This window comes from Nymphalis io, chromosome 12 (genome assembly GCF_905147045.1).
Source record: "Nymphalis io chromosome 12, ilAglIoxx1.1, whole genome shotgun sequence".
Classification (NCBI taxonomy): Eukaryota; Metazoa; Arthropoda; class Insecta; order Lepidoptera; family Nymphalidae; genus Nymphalis; species Nymphalis io.
Window position 1 is genome coordinate 7,861,544 of NC_065899.1, and position 16,832 is coordinate 7,878,375.

Here is a 16,832-nt window from a genome sequence, read left to right on the forward strand (position 1 = left end):
AATTCAAGATAAATTGCACCTTTTTCCCCATTTCCTCTGGCAACTATTTGCGGTTTTTCGAATGTGAATAAAATGTGATAAAAGCAAACTCAATGTAATAGTTACTGTGTTATAGTAATCGGTAATATTTGAGATCAGTAATTTAATTATATTTCTTATATAACAATGCCAGACTACGCAAACGATCCCGCAGTTAAGAATCTCCAAGAGTACCTCCGGATACGAACTGTTCACCCCAATGTTAACTATGGTAAGTCATTGTAATAAATAAAAGTTGACGCCAAAAACCTTATATTTGCAAGGCAAAGAAAAGACAAATAATAACAAATAGAAAATGTTTTTTTTTCATAAACATATATGATTGATTTTGTTGAATTGAATAGTGATCTGCGAATATATTAGAATATAAAACATGAGTTTGTGCGCTATCATGGATACTTCAACTTAACTCTGGGCTGCTGTTGCTGTTCCTCAATAACTGAACCCAGTATCTCCTGATACGCAACCCTACATATAAACAATATTTTTGTTTTATTATACATTATTATAAAATATAATAATTACTTTAACTAAAAAAAATACTTTAGGGAGTATTGTTTTTGAATGGATGGATTGTTAATGCTGTTAAAGCTATTAAATATAGTGAAATATTTCTAAAAGGAATCTTGATAAAAAACTAACGGAGCTAGGAAGACTAAGTTATAAGATAATATAAAAAGTATAGTTTAAGTTCACCGTTTTAAAAATAGGCAAAAACGTTAAGATTTCATTTTTATCTTAAATTTTATACTCTGCATAATTAAGGTTTTTTTTCTAGATTATCGAATATTTTTTTATATAAACTATATTATATATCAAAGTATTTAATTTTTGCGATGTGAAGCAATGAAAAAACAAACTGAATGTTTCTTAAAATTTTTTCATTGTTTCGTTTATTTTTTGTGCTATTTTATTTATTGACAAATCGTTTTTGGAAACTAATATAATAAAAAAACAAATATTCGAAATTCGTTTAAAATGCTAGTTTAATTGGATTTAAATGACACTTACGTAACGAGTAAAAATTGCTTGCGTAACTATTAATAGGATTTACTATTGCATTGTATCATCGATCACTGCAGCACAGTAATAAGATTTTATTGACTTTGAGTCTAAATCTTTAATCAATATAGAAGACTATACACTAAAGAATTATTTACATTAAGATCCTAAGTATATACAATACAAATAAAAATTTAAAATAGAGAGCACAAATCAAGACCTCTGGAATGACTATTATTTATATCATGATTAAAAAAAAAACAACTATGTCCCAAGCGATTAGGCAAGTGAAAGCGAAAAGGGATTTTATGTAATGCAGCTTAGTCATGTCATGAGATGATTTTCTTATCACAAAATCTTTGCTGCAAGAAAGATACAGTCCTGCTGAATTTGAGTCGAGGATGACCTTCAACGTCGAAAAATAACCGATCTACCCTCTTTCTCTACCAGCACCTTCTAAAACCAGATGGTGTCCTATTGACCGAAGGCGGCCCATGGTGACCACTATCGATCATACTATGACTGTTGACTACACTTTTTTTTACACCTACGATGTCAGTGCAGACTAAGCTATAAATTTTCTTTCTTGTATTTGTATCTCCACACACGTATTAACCGTACCTTTGGTGCATCTTATCTTTAATCTATATTAATGTCATTTTACTATGCCTTCATTTTTATTACCATATGAAAGGGATTATGCAACATGGACTTATAATACAATTCAACACTGGCAAAAGAAGTAAGAGGAAGTCCTAAATGTATCTACACGAAAAAAGCCTTTTTTACTAATCGAGCATTTATGACATAGTATAAATTATATCAAAGTTAACATAATTTAATGAATAAACTATTTTTATACAGATGAATGCATCGCTTACCTTAAACGTCAAGCGACTAGCTTAAACCTTCCTGTTACGGTATACGAAATTATACCTAAGAAACCAATACTTATTATGACCTGGGAAGGATTGGAGCCAAACCTGCCGAGCATCCTTCTTAACTCGCATATGGATGTTGTTCCGGTTTTCGAGGTATGTTCATGAGTTTTTGTTTTTTGTTTATTCAAATTGTTCGTTATAAGCTTCTAGTAAAATCCAGTTCGTATTAGACAAATATTCATAATATTACTAAGCCTCGTGGGAAAATTGCACGCAAAAATTTACCGACTACCACACGTGTAGACATCAAACCGTATTGAAGCAGTGTGGTGTTAGAAGCAAAGAAAACAAATTTTCCTTAAGGAGAATTAAAGGGTTTTCTCAGCATTTGGAACGCTCATATAAACTCATTTACGTTAAGTATAATCTCAAACCCATATATGATCTTATTCATTTCTTATTACGTCTCTAAATTACGAAACGAAAATTTCCGTTTAAATTTTCAAGCTCATGTGACAACTTATTCAACTATATTATATGTGTACTTGATTGTATGGTAATAATATAATTAGTCAGTCAGGATAGTCCTTTATATTGAAGTTACGAAAAGTCCTTTGATAAAAATTTTTGACGAGGTTTTCCTCACAAAAACATTTACAGAAAAATAATATTCGTACAAATGTAAAGACTCCGACATGAATCCTGCATCAGTAAATGTGGAAACATTTTTATGTTAAGTATTATTAAAATAAAAAAATATATACATTTATTGAAATAAAGGAAAAGTAAATTTATTATTTCCCAATAATTTTTTATCCACATTATAGATAAAACTTCTGTCATTTTACCAGCAAATATTATACAGTTTAATTCAAATAACGTACTTAAGCAATTTGGTCCCGATGACCAAATTATAATTTTTATTATTATAATTTGATTATAATATGCGCATAATCATTTTTGGTGCGCATATGTTTTAATATATAATTATATACTAATATATTTTTAATTGTATCTGTATCTCCACAGACATTTTCTACTTTTTAATTACCAGGCAACATCACAATATAAGTCTAAGGTTTAATAAATTAATAGAGGTATGATACGCAATATAAATATTGGTAATAGTTCAGCTGATGATGTTTTAATACATTACTAATTTTAATAATATCATGACTAAAAGTTTAACAATTTTTTATCAGAAAAGTTGGACCTACCCGCCATTCGAGGCGCGCATCGTGGATGATGTTATTTACGCGCGAGGCGTCCAGGACATGAAGTCTGTCGGTATTCAATATATTGAAGCAATAAGACGCCTCAAGAACAATGATATCAAGTTGAAGAGAACGGTTCATTTAAGTTTTGTGCCCGGTAAGTAATTTAAATTGACTTTTCTTCGTTATTATTGTAAAGTTTTATAAAATACTCTTTTTTATCTGTACATCAATTCAAATAAATAAAATTGTATGGTCTGTCTGTGATTTTAAAATAACTGCTACTTTTAAGGTTAATATGGCTAATTAGATTTTACCAAAATCCATTTTTTTGTCTGTGTGTTTGTGCGTTGTAATCTTCAAAACGGCTAAATTACAAATGCAAATAACTAAATTATTAGGAAATGTTCCTTGCATTTCACGCTACCATTATTATTTCATCAAAATACAAGAAGCTTTTTATTTGTCTCAGACTTAACCGGAGTCTTAGAGCTAATAAAATGTGTACAACGGTGTTTTTTTGTAATTTCCCTGTTTCACAGTGAACTCTGCCAATACCTAATAGTTAAAATTTGATAAAGTGATGATGTATGACAAATGAAAAGCTTCTTGTTTTACATATATAAACCCAAATTAGGAATAACAGCCTTTATTTACGGTCACCAAAATATTATTTATTGCATTTTTATTTTTGGAATAATATCATGTTAATGTTCTATTTAATTTTAAACATAAAAAAAAATAATGAATTAAAATTATAAATCAACAAAAACATTTTAATACAAGTATGCAATATACTTGTAAACTTATAATACAAATAAAATAAATAGTAAAAATTAATCTTGATTATATTTAATAGTTACAACATTCTAATGAAATCTTAAGGAATATTGAACAAAATAAATAGTTTAATGCTAGAAGTAAACTCGAAATTAAACGTGAATAAATTGAAAAACATATTTTTATTCCTTTATCGCCCACTTTAACTAAAGTGCAAAACTATTAGTATTGGAAATGTTGATTCTACTGAGAAGTTGGCAAAGCTCGGTAGTCGGTTCTCTTTTAAACAACTTCTACTCGGCACTTAGCTTTGAATTTAAATTATTTTACAAAAATATTTTTTTAATCTTATAAAGGAAAGTATCCAAGCGTGGTCCCAATATTGGTGGATATTTGGACCACTTTTGTTCATTATCACATATTTTTGGTAATTCTCCTTTAATAATATAATTTACGCTTTTAAGTTATACAAGCTAATTATATTGTTTAATTTTTAATAGTTTAAACAACGATAGATTGATGTTCCTTTATAGATGAAGAAGTTGGTGGTAGGGAAGGATTGGGGACATTTGTAAAAACGGAGCACTTTAAAAAGTTGAACGTTGGCTTTGCGCTTGACGAAGGTCTGGCCTGCTCTGAAGACTACTTCGTGGCTTACAATGGAGAAAGAAGTATTTGGCGTAAGTTTTAAGAACAAGTCTTACAAGAAAAAGTCTTACAAGATATATAGCGATATCAATAACACTCCTCAAGTACCAGCGCACTGTTAAAGCCGTTTATTGGAATACTGAAATGCTTCTAATGATTATGATATAGATAATTCAAACACATTTTAATCATGTAGTAACTCATTTTTTCACTCAGGTATATTTTGGGTATAATGCAATAATATTTCAATTTCGATAATAATCGTAAGTAAATCACTCGCCTCGATGGTCTAGCGGCTACATATTAGGCCGTTTACCCAGAGGTCCTGGCTTCAATTCCCAAGTCGGGCCAGTAAAAAGTTATTGGGTTTTTCCGTCAGAAAAGTTGCAGCCCAGGGTCTGGAAATAGAAGTGTGTACACTCCAGTGCCTTGCAAAGCACGTAAAGCTGTTGGTCCTGCGCCTGAACTCTTTCCGGTCGTATCAGATTGCCGTCCCATCGGATTATGAGAGTTAAGGAATGGAGTGTTCTTGTGTTTGCGCACACACTTGTGCATAATAATATGTCCTGCGCAGTTGGCTAATCTCTCTAGAAATTGGCCGCCGTGGCCGAAATCGGTCAGGAGGACATTATTATTATTAAGTAAATCAATATAATTACAGACAAAAGAAACGAAATAATAGGCTTAGTAAAAATTAGTCTGTTTTATTAATAACAGGTTATGTTTGCATTTTCTTTATTAAAAATTATTAACCTTAAATTTTACAACACATTAACAAAATTGTAATCAGAACAGTTAGCAATTAACGGCTAAAGTAATTATACAACATAAAGTCGTATGGTCTGTAGCGAGTTAACATTGTATGGCCACTTCTGATTTGCATATCTGATCATGATTCTTGACAATGTCAATGGGCAAACTGACAATTTACAAATGTATTCCAATTTGTTTTATAAGCAGATAATAGTGAAATGGTTTGAAATAACGTAGATAACAAATGTTAAGAACTTAAAAATATCAATATTTTCTCCATCATAAAACAATATATCGCTTATATAAAAAATATACTGGTGGTAGAGCTTTGTGCAAGCTCGTCTGGGTAGGTACCACCCACTCATCAGATATTCTACCGCAAAACAGCAGTACTTGGTATTGTTGTGTTGTGTGTGTGTGAGTGAGCCAGTGTAATTACAGGCACAAGGGACATAACATCTTAGTTCCCAAGGTTGGTGGCGCATTGGTGATGTAAGCGATGGTTAACATTTCTTACAATTCCAATGTCTAAATACGTTTGGTGACCACTTAGCATCAGGTGGCCCATATGCTCGTCCGCCTTCCTATTCTACAAAAATATATATATATATATATATATAAATTGAAGGACGATGAAGGTGAAGGATCTGCTTAAGTAATTAATTAGATTAAAATTACCTTTCCCGACTTAATCACAACGAAATATATTTTACTTTGCGTTTAACGCATTACAGAAGTTTTTGCGCATATCATTTCCGAATATTACATTTTTTAAGAATTATCCGGAAGATAATATGATAGGTCGGTCAATGTTGAATCAGTAAAATGATAGATAAAATATAACCCTGATTTACGCTCGTACCGAATTACAAAAGAAGTTTAGTAAATTAACATTTCTTAAAAATACATAAAACGTTAGCAAAAAAATACGTTCTGCCTAAAAGTTGATGTCTTCCTGACCGACTTTGGCTACAGCAGCCATTGTTAAAAGACCAACTAACGGTGCGGGGCATAATATCGTGCAAAAGTGTGTGCACAAACACAGATGCACTCTCTATTCCCTCACTCTCATAATCCGATGGGACGGCTAATACAACACGACCGGAAATACCAGGACCTACCGGAAATACCTCGTTGCTAAACTAAGTTTATTTCTGTGTGTTATGTTAAAATGTATGTAAAAAATAAGCACAGGTTTTTATTTTTTATTATATTTTCAAATGCGTATATTTTTTTCTCCAGATATGAATGTAATATGTCCGGGTAAATCCGGTCATGGGTCGCTTTTGCTTCCGGACAATTGCGGCGAAAAGGTCAGTTTATGTTATTATTATATTTAAGGCAAGTCATTATATATGTATGGATTATTGTCATTTGGCGAAATTACTTTTAACGGTTTTCCATTGCTTGTAAAAAACTCTAAAATAACAGTTAAACTCCTGCACGAATGTTAAGGACCAACATAATCTCAAATGGTTTCGTTTGATGCAGCATAACAATTCAGCAATCGTAACATATATAATAAATAATATATATTTTTTTTAATTTTAATGATATAGTATACATTTTCGATTTAATTAAGCTTATACAAAATTTGTCATTGGTGTATGTATTGCCTATGTATTTATTAAATACACATTTTTACAAGGTTTCATACACGAGTAGTGTATGAAACTACTCACCAATAAACAAGAAAAATTGCAACTTAATCTCCACAATCCTAACCAACGAACAAAAAACTACTTAAATTATTTATATATATTCCTGTAAACTATTAATTATATCAGATTAAACAATTAATCATGTTTAGGTTGTGTTCAATACTTTTAAGGCGTAAAAATCTTATAGCCATGAAGTTTATACTCTAGCTCGCAATACTAAAACACGAAACGCGTCAGAGAGTAATATTATCACTAAGAATATTGTTTGAAAATTATAAATCGATTTAATTAAACGACTGGCATTGTTCCAAGTGCCGTTTGTCCCACGAGATAAGTTTGTGTAACATTGGACTACTTTATACGCTATTGTTGTGTTTAATCAAGTGACAAATAGTAACATTGGAGCGAATTCATTCAGGATTTTTATTCATTTCCTTTGCATAAATATATTATATAAAAATAAATTTTTGCTCTCACCTGGAAATCTTTTCAACGTTCTTCCGGGATTTTATTCTTTCTTATATTGTGTTACTCCAATCTTATGGCGACTTTTATTAAAAACTAGCTACCCGTTTCGCCTCTGCACTAATAGGATCTAAATTCGTTTATTGAAGGAAGAAGCAGAATAGTATGCCAAAGTTACATCACAATCGGATGAATGGTTTAAGTACACAAGCGTAACAAATATACAAACAGACAGAAAGAATGCTTAAGATTGTATATGTATATGACTACTAATACTTTATATCTATAAATTTTGTCTAAATATACTAGTACTATATTTCATATATTGAAACAGTCTTAATGCTACAAATAGCTATATTTTAATTTGATTCATATTGTTATTATCCATTCGTAATCCGACTATTTCATCTAGCTGTAAAATGTCGGGTTAAAATTGAAAAGAGAATTTGGAAACAAACTCTATTTAAACAACTCGGTCCAGGGGGATTTTTTTATCAGTACTATGTTTGATATTGTTCAACAGATGTTGATTTTCTTAATTTCATATCTGAGCCTTCATGTACATATAAATATATGTATTTTAGAATAATTAATGTTTAATTGTGTTTTTACTTAAAAACGCTATTCAATGGAATGCTTTCTTCTACAAATATCAATATCTCTTAATAATTAGAAATATTGAAAAAAATACTTCAAAATTACCTATTTTTTTATGTTTATAAAATTACGAAATGTTAGTCCAGTATCGTTATATAACACATTTTATTAATATTGATTCATCTGTTTAATTTAGATGAGATACATAATTGACAAGTTTATGGATCTCCGTCAAGAATCTAAAAAGAAACTGGAAAGTAACCCAGAACTCACTATTGGCGATGTCACTTCTGTGAATTTAACGATGTTGTATGTAAGTGTTGCGACTTATTTAGAAATTTGGATGAATTTAATGCAACACACAATGTATATTAAAATGTATTGAAGTTTTATTGCACATATATAACATAGTAACATAGTTCTTTTTCATTTATCCAGGGTGGTATTCAAGACAATGTGATACCAGAGAAACTGACGGCAAGTTTCGACCTCCGTTTAGCTTTGTCTGTTAATTTCGAAGAATTTGAAAACATGGTATGAGACTTTAGATTATACATAATACATATTATAGCATGCATATATTTATCAAAAAATACCGACAATAGGGTTTTGTGCAAGCATAAACCTTCCAAAACAAAACCTAGTGATAAGCTTATTAGGTCCAAACTTGGGATAAAATATCAGGTTGAGCCATAAGGTTGGATATTTTCTGACAAGTCTAGCTAGTAAAATAACTACATACTCTAAAACAACCGATACCGGATTTTATACGGTTTTCATAAAATGATTCATGCGGACGGTTTAGGTGTATAATTTATAGGTTTTGTGAAAATTGGCTAAAATATGACGATAAATATTAAAGATGTCGGAAAAATGCCGACTGGGAGCTTCACTGACGAGTGCCACGTAAACAATTAGTGTTATATTATTATATATAATATATATTTATATGATATAAACGTTCTATGTAGACTAGGTAATTTAGTATATATTTTTTAAATATTCGAAATAGTACGAGTACAATGCAAGGTACAACTGACGTCGTACAAAACATTCCGGTTTTGCGGTAGGATAACTGTTATTTACTGGTCTCAGATAAAACAATGGTGCAAGGAAGCTGGAAAGGATGTGACTTATGAGCTTAAACAGAAAGATGAATATGTTCCACCTACACGTCTGGACGAAACTAATATATACTGGGTCGCCTTCAAATCTGCTATTGATCAGCTGTGAGTAGATCTTTGTTATTTATCATCAAGTATATATTACTAAAGAATAATCCATTTTTTTTCTTTTTATTTATTTGTTTACATTCAAGGTAACAACCAGCAAAAATCACACTGCTAAAAGGCATCCATGAGACGATGGCTTACATTTTCTCCTCTTATATTATAAGATAATAATAATATACTTTAAAGCTTATTCCACGGTGCTGCTTAAATGCAAATTGGTGGTCACAAATGTGGACAGAGTTTTAGTGAATTTGAGACATGCAGTTTTCCTTCTAATGTTTTCCTTCACCGCTGGACACGAGGTAGCATTGAACTCAGTGGTACATGGTCTTGAACCAATAGCGATCCTTTACATTAGACATTTATTTTAATTTATTCAATCGTATTGTTGATTAATTTGCTATTTCAGGAAATGTTTTAATGTATTAATACCTATGGTACCAATGACGAACAAATTCTGATTACTATGAGTTATGTTCTTGCCATTTCCATTCTATAAATACCTTAAATGATAACACAAAACTAAGTTGAACTTATTTAGAAGATAAGATAACTTCGAACAAAAGATTTAACAAACCTATATTATTCATGCTACCGTAGTTTCGGTCAATACCGCTATGGACTTAGAACAGTTTTCATGTCTATCTTATTCAACGTCATAGAGCTTAAACAAGTATGTGGCTATATTGTACACTTATGTTTTATATATAAAGCTTGTATATATATAATATATAAGCAGTAGTAGTAGAGCTTTGTGCAAGCTCGTCTGGGTAAGTACCACCCACTCATCAGATATTCTACTGCAAAACAGCAGTACTTGGTATTGTTGTATTCCGGTTTGAAGGGTGAGTGAGCCAGTGTAATTACAGGCACAAGGGACATAATATCTTAGTTCCCAAGGTTAGTGGCGCATTGGTGATGTAAGAGATTGTTAACATTTATTACAATGCCAATGTCTATGGGCGTTGGTGACCACTTACCATCAGGTGGCCCACATGGTCGTCCCGCCTTCCTATTCTATAAAAAAATAAAACACTTCCCTCATAATGTATAAATCTTACACACATCCTGGCTGCTAAAGCTTCATAATGAGATATTTTAATGATATACACACATATATAAACATATATTTATTATAAGAATACTATCAACCCGTTTTTTCAAAGATTTTTACTGATATTCCTCCAATTTACAACTCCAATTAAGCGTACAGCGTGTGTGCCTGAACCTGCGATATTTATACCACTAGATGCTTAAATTTAAAAAGTAAAACTTCTTTGAACGAGCCAACGGAGTAAAGCCTAAAGTCAAATTTCCAACGTGAGATTCATTTAAACGTTTCTGAAACAGTAAGATTTTACCTTAATTCAAATGCAATAAAAGATATTTCAACAACATATTAAATCTAGTTGTAATTAAACCGTTATCAAACTTATCATATAATAAACAACATAGCAGCTAAAGTTCTCTTGGCTCTTTTGATCTGTAAGTAAATTAGTTACGCGTCTCGCGCGCGTTTTATTACGTTAATTATACACTAATGAAATCTGCATTATTTACGCGACTGAGATTGCACATAGACCTAATGTAAAATTTGAGTATTAGAGTACCCTCATAAATATCAAAAAAATATCTTTCGTGTTATTTGAAGTGCAGCAATACACTCTAAATATCGTAAAACGATATATTTCGATAACCTTATATTATCCTATACTATTTAAAAATACAACAAAAATATGTGTAACTGTATTTTTTGTATGTACATTAGTTACAAGTATATAGGTAAGTGCGGACTGTAAATTTTCCGCAGCTGAGCAAGAACTTGTTCTCCTATTAAAAAGAAAGTTTTGAGCGTAATCCACTAAACTGCGGCTAAGGAGCTCTGCGACTCCACTGCGAGTTAATGGATATGTACTCGAGGCAGAATTTTATCCGACAAATGCAACTTTCCGCGATGTTTACTTCAACCTTTTGCACCAGACCGAATAAAAATCATTTGTTAACACACTGTAAATTTCTAAAATGTCTCTGTCTTTGGTTATTATTTAACAATTGAATATTACATGTATATACATTTACCTATTAGTTATTAATTTAGGCGTTAAACAGTTTTTAATTTTTAAGTAATTTAATTAATAACAATGTCACGGAGCCTGTGCATTGTGGCAAAAGAACTTTAAAAAAATATATTAAAAAACCATATTGTTTGATGTTCTGTATAATTTTATTTACATTATTTCTAAGTTATCTCTAAGTAAGATTTTCTTACTTTTTAAACGCTTATTAAAACATTGCAACCGTTTTCAGCAACATTCCAATGAAAGTCCGCACATTTCCCGGCGGCACGGACTCGCGTTTCGTGCGCTTGCAGGGCGTCCCCGCGCTCGGCATGTCTCCGCTGCGTCGCGTGCGGCCCGCGCTGCACGAACACGACGAGAGCCTGCCCGCTGCCGTATTCGTAGAGGGGATCGCTGTCTACGAGGCAGTCGTACCCGCTATCGCAAATGCTTAAGTCGGAATTTATACTACAATAGATTACTTTTGATGTAAATCCAAAGTCAATCACTCAGAGTAAAATAATGAAAATGATTTTATAGATACTTTCATCAACTTTTGCGGTTCAACTTTAAAATAGGGAAAGAGTGATCAGAAAATAATCCACGGTCTGTTTCTAATGTTTTTATGGATTAATCATTAGTTCAAGAAACGACTTACGACATTTTCATCAAATGTTAGAGGGTCAATGAAATCAAAACACACTACACTTTATTCTATAATATTTTACAACAACTTTTGAAACGTAATTCTGCAAAATTATGTTATATCTCACGTTTTCTTGGTGTTATGGCCTTGTGCAAGTTTGTCTGTGTAGGTACCACCCATTCATCACATATTCTAACGACATAATAATTCAGTTCCTAAGGTTGGTGGCGCATTGGCTATGTAAGATGTTTAATATTTTTTACAAGGCCGACGTCAACAGGCGATGTTGACCAAGCACCTTCTGATGGCCCATTTTTCAGTCTACCTATCTATATACCAAAACAAAAGGCTAGAATATTTACACTTCTTCAACAATTCAATTACATAGGCATGTTGATTAAATACTTACTACAAGTGTACTTAGACATACATATATTTAGGTATTCTATAAGAATATACATTCAGAATTGTCATTTATAAAACAAAGCAATAAACGTAGCACCCGTAAACCAAGCTTATTAGTACTCCCAAAAATTAGAACCAAATTTGCAAAAAAAAATATAACTTTCGATGGAGCACAACTATATAACAAATTACCATCTTATATAAAAAATGTAAGCTCAGTTAACGGGTTCAAGTCTCAACTCTCAAAATATATTTTAGAGAATACCCACTTTTGTACCGATTAAAATACACACATCTATTTTACTATATTACATTCCGTTAACTAAGTATCTATAAGGCGAATATATTTTTTGTCATTTGTACATTTATCATACTGTTCTCATGTAAGTGAATCTGTCTTTTTTGAGAATAAACTCTTAAACCTCATATCAATAAAATGCTAAAAACTACGATTTTTATCATTTATATAGTCTTGTATGAAGTAAGTAATATAATCTTGAAAAATATTTTTACGTACTAATATTTCTGATGATTAAAATATGTAATCGACCTTTGTGTTTTATTTAATACTAGCGACCTGACCCGGCTTCGTAAGGGTACCATTGACTAATAAAGAAAATTTATTTAATACCGTTTATTTATTAGTTTAAATAAGTATATATATGTTTATACACAAATTTCGTAATTTTATTGTGTGTAACATTACATTAACAATTATACATATTACATATAAACAAACTTTGTCTACGGCTCATACGCAGTCATTTAGTAAATATAACTGTCTATGTCAAAATTTTACCCATAACGGAGCAAACGATTTTTTAGATTGCACGTAAATTGGAATCGGTGAAATCTCCTAAAATATTCATTCGAATTATATATTGTAATTATAAATACAATTTAAATCTTTAGATTAGAGAGTGGAATTCTACTATGGATGGTGTGTTCTATGCTTAAGAAACATTTCGGCACTATTATCCCAAGATCCACATATTTCAACAGCAAACGGAACAAAGATTTGATTTGAAATTTAAGACGAACATTTGCGCTGTTTGTTTGCTTCGGCACTTCCAGCCACGGCTCTGACCCTTAATTTTGTAAACCCAATAGTATTATTAAGCGGTAATTTCCACTCACAATCTCTAATTTGGCAAACTGGCTAAAATAAATAAAAAAATATTATATAATACAAGAAGCTCAATGTGATATACACCTCTTGTGATTTCAATTCAATGTTAAATAGTAAACCTCGAAAGCATCTTATAAATGAAGCTTTAAATAAAATCATCCTAGTAGAAAAATATATAAAGCCGAGATGGCCTAGTGGTTAGAATGCGTGAATCTTATCCGATGATTGTGGGTTCAAACCCGGGCAAGCACCACAGAATTTTCATGTGCTTAATTTGTGTTTGTAATTCATCTTGTGCTTGACGGTGAAGGAAACGTCGTGAGGAAACCTGCATGTGTCTAATTTCATTGAAATTCTGCCACATGTGTATTCTACCAACCCGCATTGGAGCAGTATGGTGGAATAAGCTCCAAAACTTCTCCCCAAAAAAGGGAGAGGAGGCCTTAGCCCAGCAGTGGGACATTAACAGGCTGTTACTGAGTAGAAAAATTGACTTTTAAACTATATGTATATTAACCGTGAAACGCTATACTAAAAAATTATGAAAAATATACAACTAAACAATGAATAGCTCTGACGTGGAATACTCACATCTGTCAGTTAAAAAGTAAGCTCTCGGCACAATTCGACTCACTCCGTAACAACGTCCGGTGCATCCAATCTAAATTGCGATACACCAATCTAGTGCTTTCCTAAAACCACATCTACTATACGCAATCGAGACTTGGGCATGCTTTGCAAAAATCAAATTTAGCAGCTACTAAAATTGCACGAAATGGACTAATGTAAATACTTTTTATCTACCCATAACTTGCAGTCGTTAGTAAAATTTTGTTAAATTGAATTTGAATATAATAAACACTAAATAATTATATAGTTATAATGTTTGTATTTTATCCGAAAAACTGTCAAGAAAAGCATGTAGTATATGTTTTAAAAATAAAATTTTAAGTTAACTAACCTTTTTTTACTACTTAGTAAACTTAATATTTCTAAATTTAGATTAATCCTAGGCCTAATTATACCAACTGAGATCTCATCTAGCGGCTGAATTTTAAAATAAACTCCTAATATATTCACACACCATTTAGAGCAATATATAACTTAAGTGACAATAAGGTAATCGTGGTGTCTTGCGAATAAAGTTCTTTAAACAGATAACCGTCTATTTCCTAACATAATATTACACTTATAATACATTATAAACAATAATTCCACCCATATTGTTTTAACCAGGAACATATATTTAGCAATAATGTTATTGTTTTAATAAGGATACTTTAAAAACTTTAATTTATTTTATTTGAGAATATTGCTAAAAATAAATATTAACAGGTTAGATTTAGTATCTAATTTTCAAATAGTTTAGTGTGGGTTCCATGGTGTAATGGTTAGCACTCTGGACTCTGAATCCAGCGATCCGAGTTCAAATCTCGGTGGAACCTATCTTTTTGATGATAGAGAAAAAATAAAATATTTTTTATATATGTTATATATTTTCATTTTGTTATTTATTTGAACATAAAAATATATAACAAATTGTTCCTTAGAGTAATTGTAGTTAACGCCATAAAATACCATTTACTAAAAGATATAACAAATAAGTAGATTATATGTCGAGAATAGTGATTCAAAGAGGAAGCTAGAAAGACTACGTGTAATACAAAGCGTGTCTCCTTGAACTTTGAATACGATACGGACATTATTAGTATACTTTCTTTATAAAACTTCTATTTAACATATAAATTTTAAATTAATAAAATGGGAAATTCAGAACTCAAGTCTAATTACAATTGTAGATTAGAGAACAAACGTAAAATAATAAAATATTATAAGGAAGTGATAAGTTGATGTCCATCTTAAAAGAAGTGACTCGACCATATTCACAGTAACATTGCATATTTAAGTAAATATGCATCTTTGCTTTTAAAATGTAAAATAAAATATAATTGTTATGTAACGTACCATCAATGACTTTATACGTTTATTTTGTTTTACAATAAGAAAAAAATTAAATTCTGTTGCAAATGTAAATTATCCGTAAGTGTAACATAAATTACTTAATATAAAAAAAAACTAGACATGTTGTGATGTTTATTTTTCAGTTTATTAAAAGACAAACTTATAAACAAATTAAAGGTATTACACATTGAAAATACCACAAAGGTTTGACCTGAATTCATTAGCCTATTAACAAATAAACGTGCTTATAATGAAAACAATTAACCTACAAAAAAAATACCTTTGTAATAACAAGAAAAAAAATAAGAATAAGAATGAATATAATTTTTAATTTAGACGTAGCATTACTTTTATATACTTTATTTCTTACGAATATCATTCTTACAGTTGGCATAATTATTGCAACAAAAACATAACCGTCAAGCAAGATACCTTGGTAGTGTTCGTGACTTTTACTAATGTTTATAATGTTATTATCGCAGGTGATTACTTATCAACACATATTTTCTCATCTGTGTTCCTGAAATGAAAAATAAAACTCGTGGGAGACATAAATGCAGTTTTGGTAATATATCCGGAATTTGAACACGCGCGAGTTATCAATATTTTACGGCATTGCGGAGTTATTCGGCTATTGTACAATTCTTTTTAAAACATGAGGAAAACGTTGCCTGCAATGCCTGAAATATTTAGAACGTGCTGTGTCAGCTAAGTGTCTAGTTAAGTAGTGCCGTAGACTTCAAATAATATGATATAATTTATGACTATCGCTTTAAAAAATTTTTACTTATGTAACATAAGATTACCACTGATAATTATATTGAAACGTATCTTTTTCCGTTATTTCTTAAATTACTAGTAAAATAAAATACCACAGCCTATTATTAAAAAAATAACTATTTAATTTATATGTAAAACAAAACAAAAATATGACCGATTATGGATAGATGTATAGCGTCGCTTATCTTAAGAATTACTTGAATAATTATTTTTGCATTAAAATACATTTAAATAAGTACATGCTACGAAGCGGAGCTGTAACCATAAATGTCAACTATAATTACCAGCTTTGCGACACCAGCATATACATTTGTCTCATCCAAATTTAACGCGAGCACAGCTAGTTAATAAGACTATACTACGAAATATACTTTTCATTTTGTTACCATATTTATAAGAAAATACGATTCGCTTATCAAAGCGATTAGATGATTCTAAATTGCAGACAAAGATATTGTTCAATACCTGTTATTTTAATATTATATATATGTCATTTCTCAATATTTAATAGTGTTTATAAGGTGCAATGCATATTTATAAACGGGACAGTTTTATTTATGATACAAGCTGTTGCCTGAACA

The 16,832-nt window shown here is 30.8% G+C and overlaps 2 protein-coding genes and 1 non-coding gene across 3 annotated transcripts in view; 2 read left to right on the forward strand and 1 right to left on the reverse strand.

The window, feature by feature from the left end:
- Positions 1 to 16,832, reverse strand: part of LOC126772367 (uncharacterized) — a 102,740-nt gene that overhangs the window by 60,556 nt on the left and 25,352 nt on the right. The gene's annotated exons all lie outside the window — the stretch shown is intronic.
- LOC126772371 (aminoacylase-1-like) lies at positions 120 to 12,829 on the forward strand. The gene is made up of 9 exons (XM_050492723.1): positions 120 to 250; positions 1,906 to 2,075; positions 3,125 to 3,293; positions 4,450 to 4,596; positions 6,560 to 6,630; positions 8,237 to 8,353; positions 8,479 to 8,574; positions 9,136 to 9,269; positions 11,580 to 12,829. The coding sequence occupies exons 1-9, from the start codon at positions 166 to 168 to the stop codon at positions 11,782 to 11,784; spliced, it is 1,194 nt and encodes a 397-aa protein (XP_050348680.1). The 5' UTR covers positions 120 to 165; the 3' UTR covers positions 11,785 to 12,829.
- Positions 14,883 to 14,954, forward strand: Trnaq-cug (transfer RNA glutamine (anticodon CUG)). Its single transcript has one exon. It is a non-coding gene; the product is annotated as a tRNA-Gln (tRNA).